Source organism: Garra rufa, chromosome 12 (genome assembly GCF_049309525.1).
Source record: "Garra rufa chromosome 12, GarRuf1.0, whole genome shotgun sequence".
NCBI classification, from domain to species: Eukaryota; Metazoa; Chordata; class Actinopteri; order Cypriniformes; family Cyprinidae; genus Garra; species Garra rufa.
In genome coordinates, this window is record NC_133372.1 from 28,544,197 (window position 1) to 28,564,611 (window position 20,415).

Consider the following 20,415-nt stretch of genomic DNA (forward strand, 5'->3'; position numbering starts at 1 on the left):
ATACATCAATTGAAGGCTTATTTATTCAATAAAAAATACCCTTATGACTGGTTTTGTGCTCCAGGATCACATAGGGTATATTTGCTGGTATGCACTGTCAGTATCTCAATAAACATGCTACATGTTATATCAAAATCTTTACTTCCTCCAAACCGAACTCTGTTCTCTCCATCAGTTTTGCACCTCATAGTAACGGTTTGACCAATAGAATGTCGACTTCCGCTCTTCGGACAAGTTCATTGGATCATGAGAAACACGCGGCTGCAAATAAAGTACAAACTCCGACTTTGGCAACTAGTTGGGAGAGCCGCGCATTCTGATTGGTTCCCATATCTGGAGTGTGCGTGCTCCACAGCACCTACAGTGCCAGTGATCCGTTTTGAGACAGTCCATTGTGAGCCGGAGAATGGGTGCAGAAAAAATGATGTCACTTGTGAATGTGACGACACAGGGACACATGTTAAAATGAAAGCAAATAACTATAAACTCGGTGTTTATTTCGTGTTTTTAATTATTTTCTATATGTATTATCCGCTAAACGTAAACACAAGTTGAGGGCTTTGCTCCACGCGTGTCGGTTAGAACCGGTTCCCCCCATGCAGTGCGCACCGAATGGACTCGTCCTCATGAAGTGAAAGGGCCGGTAGACCTGGTGAGCTGATTGAAATGAAGACTACAGTTTCGTCATGGTAGGACGGAGTGGATTGTAGAGCTGGTATCTACTTTCTGTTCTGTCGGACTGTTAAGAGATTTTTTTATATATATAAGAAAAATGCTCTATCAAGTGATATCGGATGAGTGAAGCCTGGTGCTTTGACAGCTTTCATGACACGCAGTTACCCTGAAGCAGGCATTCAGACTGTTAAAGTTGAGCTCTCCGTTCAGTCAGACGAGCTTTTTATGTTACCTTCATTCGTTGAAAATTTGATTGTACCCAGTTCGGTGAGAGCCTAGTCGATCACCAGAGGACTCAGACCATGTACAATACAGTGTGGAATACGGAGAAAGAAGATGACGACTGGAGAGACGTGATGATGCCTTATTCCACTGAATTAATATTTTACATTGAGATGGACCAGCCGCCAGGTACAGATAAAACAATTAATCTAACAGCACCCCTAAAATGTAACGCTAATTTTTGTAATTTCCTCAGTCTAATATTGATACAAACCTTTTTCCTCCTTCATGAAGCACAAAGGTTAGTCTGTGACAGCCTCAGTCACCATTTACTTTAATTGTATCTTTTTTCATACACTGAAAATGAATGGTGACTCATGTCATTCCGCAGATCTCCTTTTGTTTCGTTTTACGAAAGAATGTCGTTTGGCGTATTTAACATTTACACAGTCGCATTATCTGACAGTGCACTCATCTGTCTGGTTAGACAGATGGTTATGGTTGTAAGGTATTTTATTTTAATGTTACCTACGACGAGTCATGTATTGCTGGCAGTTAAAAATCACACTCGTTCTTCAACCAAAACGCATTTCGCCATCTTAAAGTCGTTACTTTGCTCTCAGGGTGACAGTAAAATGTGCCTTAATCGTATGATGCACTGTCTGCATTAACATTATCGTGTACATTTTAAATGCATGATAACCGACTTCTCACTCAGACAGGGAAGCCATATTAAAACCTCTTTTTCCCTGAAGAGAATGCAACAGTCTACATCCCTCCATAGTTTTTATTTTAAAGTAATAGTACATCTGGATACCAGAATTCTGTTTTATTTACCTTTTATATCAGATCAGATCTGTATGACATTTGTTTTTCTGTAGTAGAACACAAAATGAGCTGTTAGAGCTTCACTTTTTGTATATTTTTCTTACTAATTTTTCTTTCATATCTAATTTTGGGTTAACTATCACTTAAGTGTAATATAGGCCTGTAAATGGTTAAATAAAAACCTTTATAAAGAGATTGTGTTAGATGTCCTGCTATAGGCAGTTTTTCTCAGGAGATTTGGACGTTTTGCATGGCTCACCACAAATGGTATTGATATGCAAAATGTGGAGAGATCGAAGTGCATTCTCTGAATTGGTTTGACAACTTAAGTGGTGTTATACAGGAGCCATTTTTGCAAATAGGCTCTATATAGCTTGTAGACACAGAATTAAACCTTGTGGAAGCTGTTCAGGCGCCTTTTAGAGTAAGTTTCCCAGCTTTCTGAATGTTAGTTTTGGTGCTCTGCACTTCTTATTCACATTCAGTGCCATTCATGTGTCATCTATTAAGCGCTGACACCATTTTATTGCCATTAACAATGATGTCATAGACTGGAAACTGGATCCCATTCAGAAGTCACAGGCATAGTTGACAATGGGTCGTTAATTCATGTCGTTAATTTCTGCAATAAAGAGACGGATGACACTTTTGGAAGCGTGAAATGTGAATGGGAGAGAGACTGTGTTTGACAGTTTCGCATGAGGCTGTACTTTCGTTTGAGCATTCTGAGTGATTAATTCAAAAGACAAAAACACATTTTGTGCATAATTTCTTGACAGTCCACCTATAACATTTATTGTAAAGACGGAGGTGTGTATATATCCGCATGCGGTTTCTTGGTCCAAATGCAGCTTTATTCCAACAGTGGGCAGGGTGAATCATTTTATTACGTTTACGACATTCTCTGCGTTGTTTGAAGGAACAATGCCTAACGCTCCGTTCTAACCTCCTCATTTCCTAGAAAATGAGCTGTGTTGGACTGAGCGGATCTGGCAAGCAGGATTCTGGATTGAATAGCCCTTCGATTGCTCTGCCACGGGGATGAATGAGCACAGCACCGTGTGATCAACCCAAACATTAATCTTATCTTTCATTCTGTGCCACTGCACACAGGTTTATCAGATCTCTCCTTTTTTCTACCTGTCCGTTTGTCCCCATGTAATGTCAATAGCCATGCTTTGACTTATCATCCGCTTCCTCCTTAACTCACGGCACTTCGTCTCCGAGAGGCACCGCGGTACAGTGAAATCCGCCTGGGTCGATTAGAAAGAGTGACTGGGAAAGAAAAAAAACAGGATGAGGTTCCAGTGCAGATGTTCATTAGAATATTTATTACAGCTGAATTGAGATGTGAAAGGCTCCGAGGTACAGCCCTGTATGTGCGTGCATCTGCAAACAAGCAAGCGACCGCTTTGTTCCATTGCAGTGTCCAATGAGCACAGGTGCCACGCCGCCCCCAGGGGAAAGTTGGCCCCTGTCTCTTAGGGCCAGTGATGTGTGAGTGTAATAAAGCCTGCCGGAGCAGTGTGCTTTGGGTGGACAACAAAAGTGCAGCGACACCAAAGGGAAAGTCAGCTTCTTACATCCCTTAATGGGCATTCGTATGACATAAGGGATGGAAATGTCACTCTCTCTTGATACATGGTTCTTTCTTTGTTCTGTGCCTATTCAGCTTGTTCAGTCTTGCATGTATTTGAGCTTGCTCATTCATAAATGTCCACAGAAAATTGCTATTATGTTGAGGAAGCAGGGTGAAAACAGCATTTTTCTTTTTCTGTATATATGCACAATAAACATTGCCATTATATATCATGACAATGTTTAACAAGATATGCATATATACAATTGCACTATGACTTTCATTATAATGAGCGTTTGGCTGACCAGCACACTTTTAGCATCTTGCAATCTGACGTTTCCAGCAACGGAGCTGTGAAGCAGTTGGATACATGTGTCCCGGTTTGTGTTCGCCTCAGCGTGCGTTAGCGTCTTTGCCTTGTCTCTCTCTGGGAGGAGCACTTCCCCCCTCCTACATGATTCCCCAGAGCTTTCTGTTCTCTCTTTCTCCGTCTCATATGGTTGTGTCCACCTCCCCTCCTGCCTTCTCATTGGCTGCTGGCGACTTCTCCATTGAGAGGGTTTGTTAAGCCAGCAGCATCTGAATTTAGGAGCAGGGATTTTCCCTCTGGCTTTAGTCTGAAAGGCAGAGCGAACGAGCGAGGGAGGGTGGAGAGAAAGCAAGAGCGAGTGGGAGAGAGAGAGAGAGCGAGGGAGAGGGAGAGAGAGAATAAGAGGACTCGTGTCACAGACAGCTGAGTGCAGGCTGTATACATGCAGCTCAAAAAGGATCCCGAGGAGGACGGTAAGGGAGACACCATTCTTCTTTTCTTCTGCTTTTTCACGCTCACTGTCTTTGCTTTCGTCTTTGCTGTCTTATGGCTATTGTAACGCTCTGAACAGACTGTCAGTGGAGCACAATGACAATTAGTGCTTGTCCTATTGTGTGGGACGTGTCCTGGATCTTGTATGGATGAAAACATGCACCGTTGTCAACATTAATTAACCTTAGGAATCGTGCTTTTTCCAAGATGTGTAATCCTTGGTAGCTGTACTTGTTTTGTAATTTTATTGTATTAAAGTAATTCACAGGCTGTTTTAAGAGCTGCAAGGATTGTCTTTTAGTCATTCATTAGGAGCAAACGGTGACAATGCATCATGATAAAATGTGCACAGAGCCCTCTGGTTTCACATGTGATTGCAAGTGTCCCCGACGGACTATTTAAACCACCCATGTGCTTGGTAACACTTTTAATTCGTTCCCCCTGGAACGGGACGTGGCAGCCCTCGCCTGCTGCTCCCCTCAATGGCACTGTCATCATTCTCTGCCACAAGCTTTTTCTCATGCTAATGCAGCCTCTAATTTGTACATACAAACCCTGAACTAAACTGTTTTGTGTATGTGTTGTGTCGGTCTATGTTTGTCTTGTCTTTTAAAGTATGGATGCTTCATCAGCTCCATCACCTGTAGAACCAGAAGTTTGAACATGTCTTTTTGTTTGTGCAAAAGAGCTCGGCTGCAAAACAGTGACCTCCGGAGATGATGTTCTGAGCTGCATGTTGCCATTTATACTTGTGTCCTAAACAATGGGCTGCTTGGTCGTCGACTGCCATAGGCTTCACCTATGGATGTATAGTTTTCTTTGTTCACACTTGCGCAGCTCTGCAGCTCAGCGCTGCACTGCCACTCACTCCTTCTTATTCTTTCTCATCCTTTCCATCTTGGTCAGTTTCTTTTCTCACATTTCCTTTTTCATCTTTCATTAAAGTTGTGGTTCGGAAAATAAAATATTTTAAAATTGATTTTTTTTTTTTTTTTTTACTTAATTTGTTTTGCTTTCATTGTGAAGTATGATAGGCTAGTTTTGGTTTAAAAGAAGTACTTTCACTTTTGACATTTAAATCAATTCCCTTTGTTTAGTTTTGCCATAAATCTCGATCGTAATTCACGAATCACTGAATGGTAGCTTTCAAAAAAACTGCGTTCTGCGACTATGTAGACTTTCCATTGTGTGCCCCCCAGCTGCGATATCTCTGACACTAACACAGATGGGGTGACCACTGTAATGAGATCACCTAGTCACATCTCTGCCTCTTTCTTGCTCTGTTTCCTTCCGTTTCCATGTTCTTTTTGAGCTCACACCCCATCACTAGCTCACAAAGATAACCAAGTGTGTGTGTAGGACAAAGGTGGTCACACACTTGCAGAAAGAGCTGACAGTGGAAAACTGGTAGGCAGGAATTTGAGGTTTCAGCTGGGCTTATGCACCTGCCTTTTGGCTGGTGTAAAGAGCGAGCGAGAAAAAGGGGGGTCATTTCCTTTTCTGGTGGCAGGCTGCTACTGTAGCTGTGACAAAACAAAATATACCAGGCCTGAAATATACGTTTTACGTGTGTGCGTTTTCAGCTCCCATGTTAGAATAGTGAGATATTGAATCGCGGTTTATTGTGTCTCTAAATTACATTAGGGAGTGGAGGAGGTGAGCCATGCGGGTGTTTGCAAATGTTATATTAATATGGTGATTATTGTGTTGGCGTAAAGGGAATAGAAGGTTATACATTGTCAAATGACTCTTCATGAGCAGCTATGCTGCACAAATGTCCCCTACCAGGTGGCGAGCCTTCCCAATAAAGTTTGTGATGCCAGGAAAGTGCAAAAGTTTCAGCTTCTTTCAAGAAACGTTCATTTTCCACTCAAGGCATTTGGCTGATCTCTTCTCAGGCTGAATGAAATGTAGAAATGGTGTGTGTGCACACCTGCAGGGGCAAAGTTTGGGTGGGGATGTGTCCGTTAGCCTGGCTTTGCTTTGACTGGTTGAAGCCGCTCACCCCACCAGACTAAGGTGTTTCCTGTGGGCCACTGGAGGGAGGAGTTGTTACTGTGCCCAGGTCTCCTTCAACTCCGACTACACTCATGCACTTTCACTCCAAAAACCGCCACTGCTTTTAATTAATGACACCCTCAAAGAAAACCATTCACACACCCCTCTTCCCACACACCGAAGAACCATAAAGATCTTCGCTCCGCAAATGTCGGGAAGCAATAAAACTTCAATGAAAATTTGAAGTACTGAAATGGCAACACAAGAAAGCGTCTTTCTCTCAGTTTCTTCAGAGAGTCTTGATCTCTTCTCTGATCTTTAACGATTTTATTATTATTATTTCTTATTAAAGGAGCCAATTGTGTGCGGAGCACTGGGTCATTCCTCAATGTGCCAGCAGCAGTGATTCATTCATTGGCTGTAGTGTCCGTTGCATGTCCCTGTGGGCTTTTATTTCCGTGAGTCACCTCCGGTGTATTGGACTTAAGTCTTGCCGCTTTTCATTCGCATACCAGATAGAAGTTTCTTTGGCTGGAAGGGCCCAGGGGTTTCTAGAATCAGCGCACACTTTTATGACCTCCGTATGCTCACTTGCTCCATGCCTTCCACATTTCCTAATGCAACAGACTCCTCCTCCTCCCCTGTTCTGGCATAGATATACTCCTGCTCTCACGCAGCCTTGTCTCTGCCAGGCTAAAGACAGGTGGGTGACTGTTTTTACAGAAACTTGACTTGAATAATGTGGTCATATTTGAATTTGTTACGGCAATAATCTGCATGAGCCTGCTTAACTGTAAACAGTCCGCTGGTATTGCTTGGGGTATGTTTTTGGTTTCACTTAAAAGCCTTCTGAATAAACCTGTGCATTGAGAACGGAGTGGTACGTTGCTGTTTCAAGGCCACTGTTGCAAGTTTCATCTAGGTCAGAGGGAGGTTAGTTTTGGTTGGCGGTAGGTGCAAGGCTTGAACAGTATGTCTCTGTACATTTCAGACGGAGTTGCAGCCTTCAGTTTTTTTTTTCTAGTCTCAAACTAGTCTTTGCCAAATGCACCTGGCTGAGCGCTCGCAGGTTTCCCTGAAGCACTCGAACACAAAAACACAGGTTGCATCTTTAAATTCAACTAGTCTTGCTGAAAGTTGTGTAACACCAGATGTGCATATCATTCAAGTCTAGTTTTGTCTCTAAGGTTGAAAAATTCACAACAGGAGACTAGACGTTAGAATGCATGCTGTGAAGATGTAATTTCTGTAAGTGAGGGCGTCGTGATGCACTGCGTGGCTGAGCAGCACATTCTGGTGACCCTTGACCTGCAAGATAGCAAGAGCATCATCAGCGTTAGCTTTCCAGCGTGCTGTTGCGGCAGCTGTTGTTTGCTTTTGATGGCAACAAAGGAAGCGTTTCACTCAAAGGAAAGGAACCTGTTCATTACATATTCAGCAAGTAGCAGAAAAGCAAGACTGGCAGAGAAGGTCATTTGTTTTTTGTTTACACTTTCACATGGGCCGGATGGAATATGTTGTTGTTGCATTTTCCGTGAAAACTGATCTTTTGCATTTTCAGTGGAAATCATTGTTGCATTTTCCGAAACAAACTCGTCTAACTACAGATGACGTGACGGAGTCGCAGGTTGGAGGAGAGTATTGAAAGGCCATCTGTGGGAAAATTAAGGGCTAAAGGTCAATAGTTAATCCTGGGCAGTAACCTGTATACTGTTACTACTACTCGGCTGTCGGCAAACTCTTTGGACAAACTCTTAAGGCTTTTTTTGGGTGTTGATTTTTTAACTATATTGTATTCCCACTAGTGTTGGGCGATATGCTCAATTTTCAAATCGCCCTATCGTCAGCCTGAGAGATCGCCGATACACGATACTATCCTGCTAATTTAATTAATTATCTCTGTACTAAATTCCTTATTCGTTTTGTAAAGGTAGACTTTCTTTTGGCATATGATTAAGTTGTGCGTGTACAGAGCGTTGACTATAGTTCTGCCGGAGTTGTTCAAGTTACTTTCGGTTTCATTCTCTGCTATCGTCAGTGAGTGAGCTGTAAATGTGCGTGCCAGAATGTAAATGAATGAATCTTTCTTTACCCGTCATATTGCGATAATGTTACCGCTGTATGTCTGAAGGTTGTCATCAGGTGATGTTGTAGTTAAGTTCATATTGAATGCGGAGAAGTGACGCGCGTGTAATTCACGTGCGTATGTTTAGCGCCATCTGATCGCATCGTAATTCTAATTAACGCCTATAGACGTTACTGAGATGAATGTTTATGTTTACTGTATACAGACTAATTATGATACATCGTAATTAATTCAGCCTGAACCAGGTTTTACTACCTCTGTTATCCTAATGACTGCAATGCTAATATAATATAACACTCCCTTTAGAATCAGTTAATGTACCACCGTACTGGATGATGAAAATCTCCCATTTTCACTGCACGAGGTGCGTTAAGGCTCTCTATGCGTGTGTTTATACCGCGGCAAGTTTCTGAAGCATCCTAGAACAGACTCTCTGTGCTGCATTGCTAAAGTTAAGTTCTTTGTTGACGGATAATAATAATAATCGTCTAACTATCGTCAAAGGCATCAGCAACAGGCGATATCTCTGACTATCGTCGATACACGATACTATCGTCTATCGGCACAACCCTAATTCCCACCTCTTTTGCAATTTAAGTTCAAATTTGGATTCTCTTAGCAGCATAAACTTGTACACTTGGATGAACAACACACAGCCATTTGTTAACATGACATCAGCTTAGTTTAGTCTTTAGATGAAGAGATTAGGTTTTCGTCTGTAAGGTCGTAACACAGGCTTCATATTTCTAGGATTGCTCATGAGGTTAAAAGATTTTCCACTAAAATAAATCTTTCTCATTTCTTCTGCAGCTCTTCCTCCCAAGCCAACAAAACCCATGACACCAGTAAACGGCAACGGTGTGAAAGAAGCCGCCAGCGGCTCATTGCAAGAAGCAGAATGGTACTGGGGAGACATATCAAGGTAAGAATCACTTGACACTAGACTTCATTTCTCACTTGATTGGATTTCTGTCTGTTCTGCTCTGAAAGTCTTTCCTCATGCCAGTTAGCTCATGGTGTGACGCTGCCCTCCTCTCATGGTGGACACGTATGGCAGTGTGCAAGTCAGGGATAGTTGGCCAGATCAGATCAGAAAAGCTCTCTGCTTGTTGGGAGATGTCAGATCTTCCTCTTCCAATCCCTTCACCTGATGGCTTCCAAGTTGGTAGCCTCAGGTAGAGTCTCTCACACAGCTCTGGAGTGTCATGTTGCTCTTTCTGCCGCTCTGCAAACTTTTCTGTTCTTTTTCTTTCTCTATGTGAGCTGGTGAACTTATTTTGATCCTCTCCTCTTCTTCTGGCTCACTTTTCCTGGAGGCATGTATGCTTTGCTGCAGCTGTACAAAAGCAGAAAGGCAATGCAGTGGGGGGAGAGACACAGGAAGAGCTGAAAAGAGAAAGACAGGGGGATGGTTTAGTTGCCATTACTTAAGGGGAGGGATAGAAGAACCCAAATCTTCAAAATGTCAAGCTGTCTGGCCAGTTTCCAACACAACCCATAAAACTCTCAGGTTTTAGCAGATTAGTCTGCTGCTTAGTGACCAGCTTTAGACTCGTTTGATGTTGGGCGAGTAGAAATTCTGCAGAGATGCTCACGGGCTCACCGATCGCTGAAACCCTGCTATCCTTTAACTCACACAGTCCTTTCCCAGATAAACCAGAGCTTCGCTTCAAAACTATTCTCAGTGCTTACTAGTTTCAAAATCAAAAAGTAACTAAATTTCAAGCAACTAATAAAGAAGAACTTGAAAGCGCAGTGATGCTGGCCATTGAATTTCAATTATGGACTGCCATTGTGGTTCGTATGTGTGTCAAAATCCTGTTATACTATACAACCATCCAAAGCAGTGGTAGTGCATTTAGAGATTTGATTTATGAGAGATCAGATTTAAATTTCAGTTGAGTACATGGTAATGATTCTTAACCATGTTAGTCATCTGCATGCCTGTCTTGGTTTCCTGATTTTCTTAAATATGTACCATTTACTTTTTATTGTACCAAATTCATCTGTGCCTGTTATTCCACAGATATGTTTGTCTTGATAATTTGCTAAACAATTATGATTAAGCGATTATTAAGGGTGTGTTCACACTTGTCATGTTTGGTGTGATTAAAACGAATTCTGGTGCGATTGCTCTGTTCATTTAAGTAAGTGTGAACGCTGCCATCCGAACCCTGGTGCGCACCAAACAAGCAAACTGAGACCGCTAAAAAGATGGGTCTTGGTCCACTTCCAAATAAACTCTGGTGTGGTTTGAATGAAATATGAACGCAACACGGACCAAATAGTTCTAAACAAACCAAAAACAGGAAGTAATGACAAGATGCGATGCTGTGCGACATGATTTCATGAAGGAACAAGTGGTCTATCCAAAATAAAATGAGCAGAGGGCGAACGTGGAGCACCGAGGAGGTAAAGTGCCTTTTATGAGCTCCTTGTGAGTTTGCAGGTGGTGAAAATAAAATCATATACACTCAACGAGCACGCTTAGTTCAGCTGACTGCATTAGGTGTATTCGACTTAACGCTTTAAGTCGAATGCACCTTTTCCTTTTGTTTGGAGTGTTAAGTGAGTTCCATCACAATCTTTACATCATTCAACCCGACCAATCAGGCTGTAAACGTATCACTATGTCTTTAGGTTCGCTGTCCAAAATGCCAGTGTGAACGCTAAGCGTACCAGGATCAAATGTATTATTTTTCATTTTTGGTACAGACCAAACAAACCGAACTACAAGTGTGAACACACCCTAAGACTGCATAACATGCAATGATTTTGTTGAATTAGAGGATTAGATATAGATGGGACATCTAGCTCATAGTCCAAATATCTTCTCCATCCAGCTGTTCTTGAATGCAAAACACATCCCAGGTTTTCCACTTTACAATGCTTCTTGCTCATCTTGCGCATGATGCATCTGTCACTAACCTAGTCATTTCTTGCTGCTTTGCTTCTCAATACACTTAAAAATCATATTGCAGTGCTTTTTTTTTTTTTTTTTTTTTTTTTTTTTTTAGTTAAAAGATTTTGTGTTGATCTAAATGTTTCTCTGATCCAAGCACATTACTAAAATAGGACACCTTCCCTAAACGATAAACTTGCTGATGCGCTGCAGGCTAAAAATGTACCTGATTAGAGAGGACTCCTCCCCCCCAGAAAGGTGGGAGCATTGCTTAGTCAAAGGCTTCTTACCTCAGCAGCCCAAAGTAGGCTAAATATACCCCCTCCTGAGAGCCAGGGCCGGGGTCAGCTGAGCTCCAGCATGACTAGGCTGTTGGCTGTCAGGAGAATAGGAGGAGGCCTGGAAGTCAGGGGGGTGTGACATTCCTCCCAGACAGACTAAAATAGAGAAGGGGGCAAAAAAGCAGGAAAGTCTTTGAAGCCTGACAGCTCCTCCGCTGGTCGTCTGGAGGCACTTTTAAAGAGACAGACTGTCTGATTTCAAGACAAGAGCTGGAGGCATCAGCGTACATGTGGCTGTGCGGGACGGGGTCAACAGTTAAACCATTCAAAGATGGCTCACTCTCTCCCAGACGGCTGTAGCAGACAGTATGGTCACAGACCAGTGCCTTTGCCCTCTGCCAGACCGAATTTATTTATACAGCCAGGCAAAGAGAAGTCATGTTTTTTGTATGTGTGTGTCAGCCCTTTCGGAAGAGCGAAAGACGGGGGCCACGGAAAACTTATTTTAGCTGTAATTATTAATTATTAAGAGGAAGATTTGATGTGTGGAGCATTTCCATCATTCACCCGTTTCTGTCTCTTTCTTTTTTGTGCAGGGAAGAGGTGAACGACAAACTAAGAGACATGCCCGATGGTACTTTCCTGGTACGGGACGCCTCGACCAAGATGCAGGGAGATTACACGTTAACGCTAAGGTACGCTACTTGTTCAAAAACCCTCTCCATAAAACTTACATTGATCCCTGGTCTAACGCAATACCGTTTTCCCCTACAGGAAAGGTGGAAACAATAAGCTAATAAAGATCTACCATCGAGATGGGAAGTATGGTTTCTCAGACCCGCTCACGTTTGGCTCAGTGGTGGAGCTCATCAGTCACTACAGACACGAGTCGCTGGCCCAGTACAACACCAAACTGGATGTAAAGCTCATGTATCCCGTCTCCCGCTACCAGCAGGTAAATGGGTTTAGATTATGGGAGGGTGTATCACATTTACAGCCATCCCTTCTTTTCCTTTTACCTCTTTATCCTCCCACCTCTCCCTCCCTCCTTTGCTCCGGTCCTAAAGAGCGTGTTTGCTGAATGAATTGTGCAGCTTGTTGTGAGTGAAACTGCAGAGGCAGCAGGATGCTTTTGGCATGAAATATTACTTTGTTTATTGCTACAGCAGCGCACCTCCTAAATAATTGCACACATCCACAATGTCGAAAGGCCATCCAGGCATTTATTCGTTCCCCCTCCTTCTCCTTCGCCCTCCCGGTATCTTTGTCAGACACACAGGTGCTCATTATTTAGGGGGTTCCACAAATGTAAGCCCTCAAGAGGCACTTACAGATTCCAAGATTTTTATTAATGATTCCTGGAAGAAAATTCCTGAAAAATGGCTTTCACTTTGTAAGCAAAACCTAGTGCGCGTTGCTGCGAGCAGTCCTTTTTTTCCCATCGCACTTTTCTTCACTCAGCAATTCGTATCAATAACAATGCATTTGCTCTCGCTCTCTCAGGATCAGCTGGTGAAAGAGGACAACATTGATGCAGTAGGGAGGAAACTCCAGGAATATCACAATCAATATCAGGAGAAGAGTAAAGAATATGACAGACTCTATGAGGAGCACACAAAAACCTCACAGGTAAGCCTCTTAGAACATCGCTCTCAGATCGATAGACACCGACCCATTAACTCCAGTGCTAAACACACCACAACAAAACAATTTATTCCATTGCAGAAGCCAATTGAACAATTAACCAAGTCTATTAAGAGGCACAGCCCGTTTGAGGTTACATCTTATCCATTGATTTATCTTTCCTTTGATTGCAGGAGATCCAGATGAAACGTACTGCAATAGAGGCCTTTAATGAGACCATTAAAATTTTCGAAGAACAGTGTCACACGCAGGAACGCTACAGTAAAGAATACATTGAGCGATTCCGCAGAGAGGGCAACGACAAAGAGATTGAAAGGTATGCAAAGTTCTTATTTAAAGTTAACTCCCAGAGTAAAAATGTGCAGATAATTAACTCACTCCCTTGTCATCCAGGATGTTCATGTCTTTCTTTCTTCACTCATAAAGAGATAGTTTTTTAAGGGAAAAAAAATGAGAAAAGTTCTCCATATAGTGGACTTCTATGGTGCCTGCGAGTTGGAACTTCCAAAATGCAGCTTGAAAGGGCTCTAAATAATCCCAGCCGCTGAATAAGGCTCTTATCTAGTGAAACAATCATTTAATTTCTAAAAAAAAAAAAGGGCACCATTGAAGTCCAAAATTTATAATTTCTTTACGACTGAAGAAAGAAACACATGTACATTTTGAATGTCAGGGGGGTGAGTAACTTCTCTATATATTTTTGTTCAGGAAGTGAACTTCTCCTTTAAGTCGACAACCTTGGTCTATGGGTTTACAAATCATTTGTTTCTTTCTCAGGATCATGATGAACTACGAGAAGCTCAAATCCCGTCTCGGCGAAATTCACGACAGTAAAACCCGGCTTGAACAGGACCTTAAAACACAGGCTCTGGACAACAGAGAGACAGACAAGAAAATGAACAGCTTAAAGCCAGATCTCATTCAGCTCAGAAAAATTAGAGATCAGTACCTTGTGTAAGAGAAACCTTCCTTTGCAACTTATTTCACCATTGTCATTGTTTTGTATGAGTAGAACATTTTTCCTCCATGTGTAAACACTCCCTTGCTTCTTTCTCATGCAGTTGGCTCAATCATAAAGGTGTTCGACAGAAACGAATAAACGACTGGCTGGGGATCAAAAACGAAAACACAGATGAGTAAGTCAAATTCTCATATATTATTATTATTATTATTATTTCATGAAAATCTGACTTTTTCCATGTTTAAGCGCTATATTCAGGTCTCCAGTGCAGACCCAGAAAAAAAAAGCAGCTTAGATTACCAGCTGTTACCTCCAGAAACATAATCGATTGTTTTTGTAACTCGTGGGTGTTTTTAACAAACTGTGTATTTGATTGTTTAAGAGCAATAAGACACGAAAGACAAAATGGTATCTCAGAAGTTTAAACTAATATGGTTTTTAATGCATGATGTCAGCACGATAGACATAATCAAAACCAAACAGGTGTTTTTTAAGCAGAGTATCTGAGCTACGAGTTGTAAAGGTAGCACTATTCTGGAAAAGGGGCGGGGAGCAGCAGCTCATTTGCATTTCAAGAGACATGCACAAAAACAGCATGTTTCTGCTTCACTTAAAATAGGCATTTTCAAAATTATTAATAAGGTATTTTGAGCTGAAACTTCACAGACACATTCTGGGGACACCTGAGACTAGCAATTACATATTGTAAAAAGGGACATATTAGGTCTTCAGGTTTGTGCTCCATCACAGCATCTAACACATTTCCCCTTCAAATCACAGCGCCTACTTCGTCAGTGAGGAGGATGAGAATCTGCCACACTACGACGAGAAGAGCTGGTTTGTAGGGGACCTTAACCGGACGCAGGCAGAGGACTTGCTACACGGCAAACCCGATGGAGCCTTCCTCATCCGCGAGAGCAGCAAAAAGGGCTGTTACGCCTGCTCTGTTGTGTAAGTATCTTATGATATTAAGCGTCTACCTTTTCCCAGCTACACGCTACGAATCAATGTATTGATCTTCTTTGATTGTATTCCACGAGGTGGAATCAGTCACCTCTAGAGTGCTATTAACTTTGCTTGTCATTGAGCAAAGGATTGCCTCACATTGATAATGACATCCGTCATGTTTTTGATTGTAGTGTGGAAGGTGAGGTGAAGCACTGCGTCATCTACAGCACGCCCCGCGGCTACGGTTTCGCCGAGCCCTACAACTTGTACAGCACTCTGAAAGACTTGGTCCTGCACTACCACCAGACCTCACTGGTCCAGCACAACGACTCGCTCAATGTGCGGCTGGCGTACCCGGTGTATGCACAGATGCCCTCAGGCCCACGGAGATGAAGACTCGCCCCCCAACATTAAACTCTCTACATTCATGGAAGGGGGGGAACAGTTTCTGAACAAAAAAAAAACCATACAACGACAACAAGAGAAAAAACACTTGCTGCAACACACACGTCAGCCACCTTGGAGTTATATATTTTTACAAGAACAATTTGGAGGGCATTCTTTCTAAAGACTGCTTGATTTGCACAAGGAAGTTTTAAATGTTTGTGAATGTGAAAAAAAGCAGAAGGAAGCAGAGGAGGCGAGTTTCAGGTGACCTGCGCTGCTACCTAAACTCCAGCTGGGACTTTTTACATGCTCCATTTTAGCTTTTAGCTTAAGCTTTTGTTTCCTGCCTCTTTTCTCACATCTTTCTATTTTTCATTCAGCTGTCTTTTTTGTTTGTTTCTTTGTATTGTCTTTGCAAAACTATATGTAAGGCAGGAAAATATTAAGTTTTGTTTAAATGTCTCTCTCTTCATGTGTTTAAAAAGGCAAAAACTATGTAGCAAACAGACGACAGACACTTTCCAGAGTGTTCTCACAGTGACTGCTGCTGAACGAGGGGTTGTGGGATGTTTGGGAGGGCACAAGTGAAAATGTGTTGTAGTCTTAAAAACAAAAGCTTGTTTTAACACTAACCTTAGAGGTGTTTCTTTTATTTTTTTTGTACTTGTTTTCCATTTGGCTGGATCAAAAGTTGTCCTTTCCTAAGCAGTTAAGATCGCTACAGCTCAGTGCAGAGACCAAAGTTGGCATGGGGAGGATTTTCTTTTTTACTTTCTGTTCAAATTGGCTTATATTAATTGAGTGAAATTAACCTCAAAATTGTTTGGATCTGTGTCCTGTAAACAGAAGCTCCACTTTTTTTTAAAGAACCAAAATCGCATGCACAGACACAGTCGACATAAAGCACTTATAAGAAATGACAACTAACCGCTGCACCAAATTTGAAAAAAAAAAGTTTTTTTAACTAATGTGGCATTTTAATGCTTAATTGGATTTGTGTACCTGTCAAACAACATTCAGTGAGCGCAAGCAGTGTTAAAGCAGATGTGCTTTAGTACGTACAGTAACTTGAAAAAAAGTGCAATCCAGCTTTTGATGGTAGTAGAGAAGTGGTCTGTCAGAGAGATCAACAAACTGCTCTCGGTGGCATCAAAAAGCGATAATCACTTGAACCTTTTGAAGAATTTCTTTACAAAAAAAAAAGCCCCTTTATGCCTAGTGCTTCTCTTTTTTTAGCAGGTTGACTCGTTCTGTATCAGAAAAGAGAAAGAAAATACACTTTTCATTGTTTGGCTGCCTGTTGGTTTTAATGTCGCACAATAAAACCTTTATGAAAAGATTTTCAAAGCTATATGCACAATATTCACTGTCGGTACGTCAGTTATATCACTTCCTGTTTTTTGTCGGGCTTCTGGCACGCAGGTGTCCAGTTTAGTATCGGAGTTCACGTTCTTTTTCTTTTTCTTTCAGTTTCCCCTTGGTTGACTGTTAGAGTTCTACAGGCCGTTAACCAGCACAGACAGTGTTCACCCACCAACTACACATTTTTCTCAATGCACAGCATGCTGTGTTAAAAAAAGCTGAAAATACTAGTAACTATTTTGTTTTGGTAAATTGGTGGATTAAAAAAAAACATCCGAGTGGAACTTTTTTCTAAAATTAGTTTTCATATGAATCAAAACGTACAGTCGCCAAATCTTAAAATAGTCGTGTTTTCTCATCTCTGCGTAATTTGAGATGGAAAACTTTAGTTGGAGTCTTTTAGTGGATGGATGGATGGTTGGTGGGTTAGTTTGGTGATGATGGGAAACAGACAGAGCATTCAGTCAGATCAGCTGTTGAGATGAACTTACAACCCAGAGTCCTAATGAAAACCACATGCCGACAGGGAACTCAATGGAGGTTTTTCCCATCCACTATTCATTTTAGTTGCTCTTCCATTCGCTGTGGTTTTCTTGGGTTCGATTGGGTGTTACTGGCAGAACTCGGTGTTCTTGTCTTGTCTGTTCTAGCATCGGCCTGAACTCGTTTGCCATTCAGAACATGCTAGCCTCAGCAGATCAGCTGCTTGATTTTAGTTCTGTGTGTGCGACCATTTATGTCTTTGCAGCCTTGGTGTTGCCATCATTTCTGTGTTCTATAGCATAGGTCCAGCTTTATTTTCTATTTTGTTCTATCCTCTAAATGTTTTTTTGTTTCTCTCTCTTTCTAAGTTTGAAGCTGGGCCCCAGAGGGGCCCCCTGTCTATTACTTGAACTCTTGCATCACTCACCATTGAATGTCTTTAATAATACATAGATACATTTATTAAAACACAGGAAATCCCTTTTATGGCTTGAGTGGATTGAGTATAAAGCAGGTTTACTCTTAAGACTGGAACTAGTGTGTTTTGTTGAAAGTTTAAAGGGGCTTATTTATGTTCACAGAGCTCAAATGTGACTGATTATTGGAGTCCAGTATAGCACACATCATATTTGAAGAGTTATTTTATGTTAAGCAATTCACTCTATGTTCATACATGGAAAAGAAAAGTTTGAATCACTTTGTTTGCTATGATTATTAGCGTTTTCCCAGGCATTGAGACCAAAGATTTAAGTTCGGTTTGTTTTTTTCTTTTTGAAGAGATGCATCATTTTTTCACTTGTATTTCAATTGCCTATCTTCCACGCAGACTTCATTTTGTGTCTTAGTTTTTTGGGTTGCTATCGCTAGCCCCTCACTTTTCTGGCAAAATTTATTGAAGGGTTCACTGTGGATTGGCTGGGGGTCAATTTTTTGCCATTTGAAAAAAAAAAAAAAAAAAGACAATTTGTTTACTGAAATGAAATGTAGTTTTCAGCCTCAAAGTGAACAGTTTGACCTAAAGCTGATCGTTCATTTTTGCACTCACTTATTTGTAAAAGATGAATGCTTTTTTGTGTGTGTGCGTGCCATCAGTTATTCCTTGTTTTTAATTTGTCCGTTTGTCACTAAACCACCTCTAAAGTTACCAAAATTAAGTGTTTCTATGCGTCTTTTCTTTACGGATTAGTCTTGCGTTCATAAAGAATACAGACAACCCCTATACCACACAGAAATGTATGGTTTGTTTAGGAAAAATGGTGATTGTCTTTCTCTGCAGGGCAGAAAGCAGTGGGGTTAGTTGGATTTCTTTATTCCTATACTCAAGAAAGCATGAAATGTTCTGTTTTTCGTTTTTCTTCCGAAAGTTTTCAGGGACATGAAAAGCATTGCGTTGGGAATTCGTATGAGAGACATTTACTAGAGTGCTTTTTTTTGTATTGAAGTGGGAATGGGGAAAGCTTACACATTATAACAAGCCGACAGAATCAACAGTGCATTGCTTGAAAAGCTCAGAGGGTTTGAACATGTACCAAAACAACCTTTCTTGACTCGTAACCGCTTGAGTTTTCAGTTAGACTCTGTACAAAGCAGGTGTTATGACTAGAAGACCTGGCTAAGGTTATTTCCGGACTGTTAACTAGCACTGGCTATTGCCCCCTTGTGCAGTTCTGCAAAGTTTTATTTGCAGTCAGGTTTGAATATATTGCGATTCCCATTGGGAGTCTTTTGTGTTCTTACCACAGCTGTCCCACCATGATATCCAGCACATTTCTTATATATAAATATATATATATAAAAAAAATAACAGGTTTTCAAAAAATTTTAAAAAGAAGAAAAAAAAAAGACAACTATCACTCTCCTTCCCACTTTGACATACGTAAAACCCAGCATGCTTCTTTGGTACTCTTGACTGTTGTTTTGTGTAAGAAAAAAAATTAAACTAAAAAAAAAAAAGTAAAACTAAAAAAAGATGTGGAACAAAAACTGTTAATTGTCTGTTTATGGTGTAGTCGAATATAAATTTTAATATAGCTTATGAAAAAAGTCTGCTTTTTCAGCTGAAATGAGTTGGAGCCCTTTGTTGCAGTCACTAAAAGCAAAATGAGGTTCGCAAACACTGAGACAGAGGAGCTGAAGCAATAGACAACAGCGTGTTCAGTACCGTTTGCACAACATAAATGCATCTCATCTGAGACCTTTAATGCGTTTCCTTCACACTCAGATCTTCTTATTGACTGAAAACTCACTCTTATTCTCCATCGAAATCGAAATATTTCCTTAACACCAGCAGTGTTCTCATCTCTGGATTTTTATAGACTCAGCTTGAGCAATAAGCCACAGGCTCCCGATTTCCAAAAAACATTTTCCAGCTCTGGTCCATTTTTGCTTCTATAAGAAGTGTTTCATGTCTTACTAGAGAAGTTATGGCACAAAGGACATGAGATACTTAACTCTGCATGTCAGAAATCCTCTCTCTCAGTATTTGGATATCATTGTTGCTTCAGACTTATCGGTATTCTTCAGTTACGATTTCCACCACAGAACATTTTCTTGTATCTGTTACAATAGTTTGTATTGGTTGTAGACTCTCCATTTGTTATGAGGTGAACTCATGTATATACTCAATGGAACTCCACAATATTCAGTTCTCTTGCAGAATAAAGAAAATATTTTGTTCAAGTCTCGGTCTTTGTGTATTTCATTAATATGCGGGTTTAGGAGTTTGCATTATTGCTTAGAGTGTATAAAAGTGCCATTTTAAAACCAGTCATAAGTAGCACGGGTATATTTGTAGCAATTGCTTACAATACATTGTATGGGTCAAAATTATCGATTTTTCTTTTATGCCAAAAATCATTAGGATATTAAGATCATGTTCCATGAAGATCCTTTGTAAATTTCCTACCGTAAATATATCAAAATGTAATTTTTGTTTAGCAATATGCATGGCTAAGAACTTATTTTAAACACAGATTTTCAAATAGTTGTATCTCAGCCAAATCCTAACAAACCATACATCAATGGAAAGCTTTCAGATGGTGTATGAATCAATTCAATTTCAAAAAATGTACACTTTATGACTTGTTTTGTGGTCCAGGGTCATATATATGTAAATGATAGTGTTGTCAAATACACACACATATATGTATAACTAAGGAATATTTACATGTATATGTAGGACATATTATGTAAGCACAAGCTTTTATTTTGGATGCAATTAGTCGATTTGACAGCACTAGTAAATTATTTATGAAGTA

The 20,415-nt window shown here is 40.8% G+C and overlaps 1 protein-coding gene across 2 annotated transcripts; it reads left to right on the forward strand.

The window, feature by feature from the left end:
* The first annotated feature begins 679 nt into the window (after positions 1–679).
* On the forward strand, positions 680–19,837 carry LOC141346320 (phosphatidylinositol 3-kinase regulatory subunit gamma). Of its 2 annotated transcripts, none has more exons than XM_073851180.1 (10): positions 680–1,086; positions 9,001–9,112; positions 11,970–12,068; positions 12,148–12,328; positions 12,877–13,002; positions 13,191–13,333; positions 13,795–13,971; positions 14,079–14,153; positions 14,759–14,929; positions 15,118–19,837. In XM_073851180.1, exons 1-10 carry the CDS (start codon positions 978–980, stop codon positions 15,317–15,319), a joined length of 1,395 nt encoding a protein of 464 aa, XP_073707281.1. In that variant the 5' UTR covers positions 680–977; the 3' UTR covers positions 15,320–19,837. The 2 variants fall into 2 exon arrangements, with proteins under 2 accessions (XP_073707281.1, XP_073707282.1); XM_073851181.1 differs by lacking the exon at positions 680–1,086 and adding an exon at positions 3,938–4,087.
* The last annotated feature ends 578 nt before the right edge of the window (positions 19,838–20,415 follow it).

What these genes read in the sequence shown, in the direction of transcription:
- LOC141346320 (XM_073851180.1), top strand. Translation starts at nt 978, where the DNA reads ATGTACAATACAGTGTGGAATACGGAGAAAGAAGATGACGACTGGAGA. An exon ending in AACGACAAAGAGATTGAAAG is followed by an intron (nt 13,334 to 13,794) that starts GTATGCAAAGTT and finishes TTTCTTTCTCAG; the next exon opens with GATCATGATGAACTACGAGA. An exon ending in TGTTACGCCTGCTCTGTTGT is followed by an intron (nt 14,930 to 15,117) that starts GTAAGTATCTTA and finishes TTTTGATTGTAG; the next exon opens with TGTGGAAGGTGAGGTGAAGC.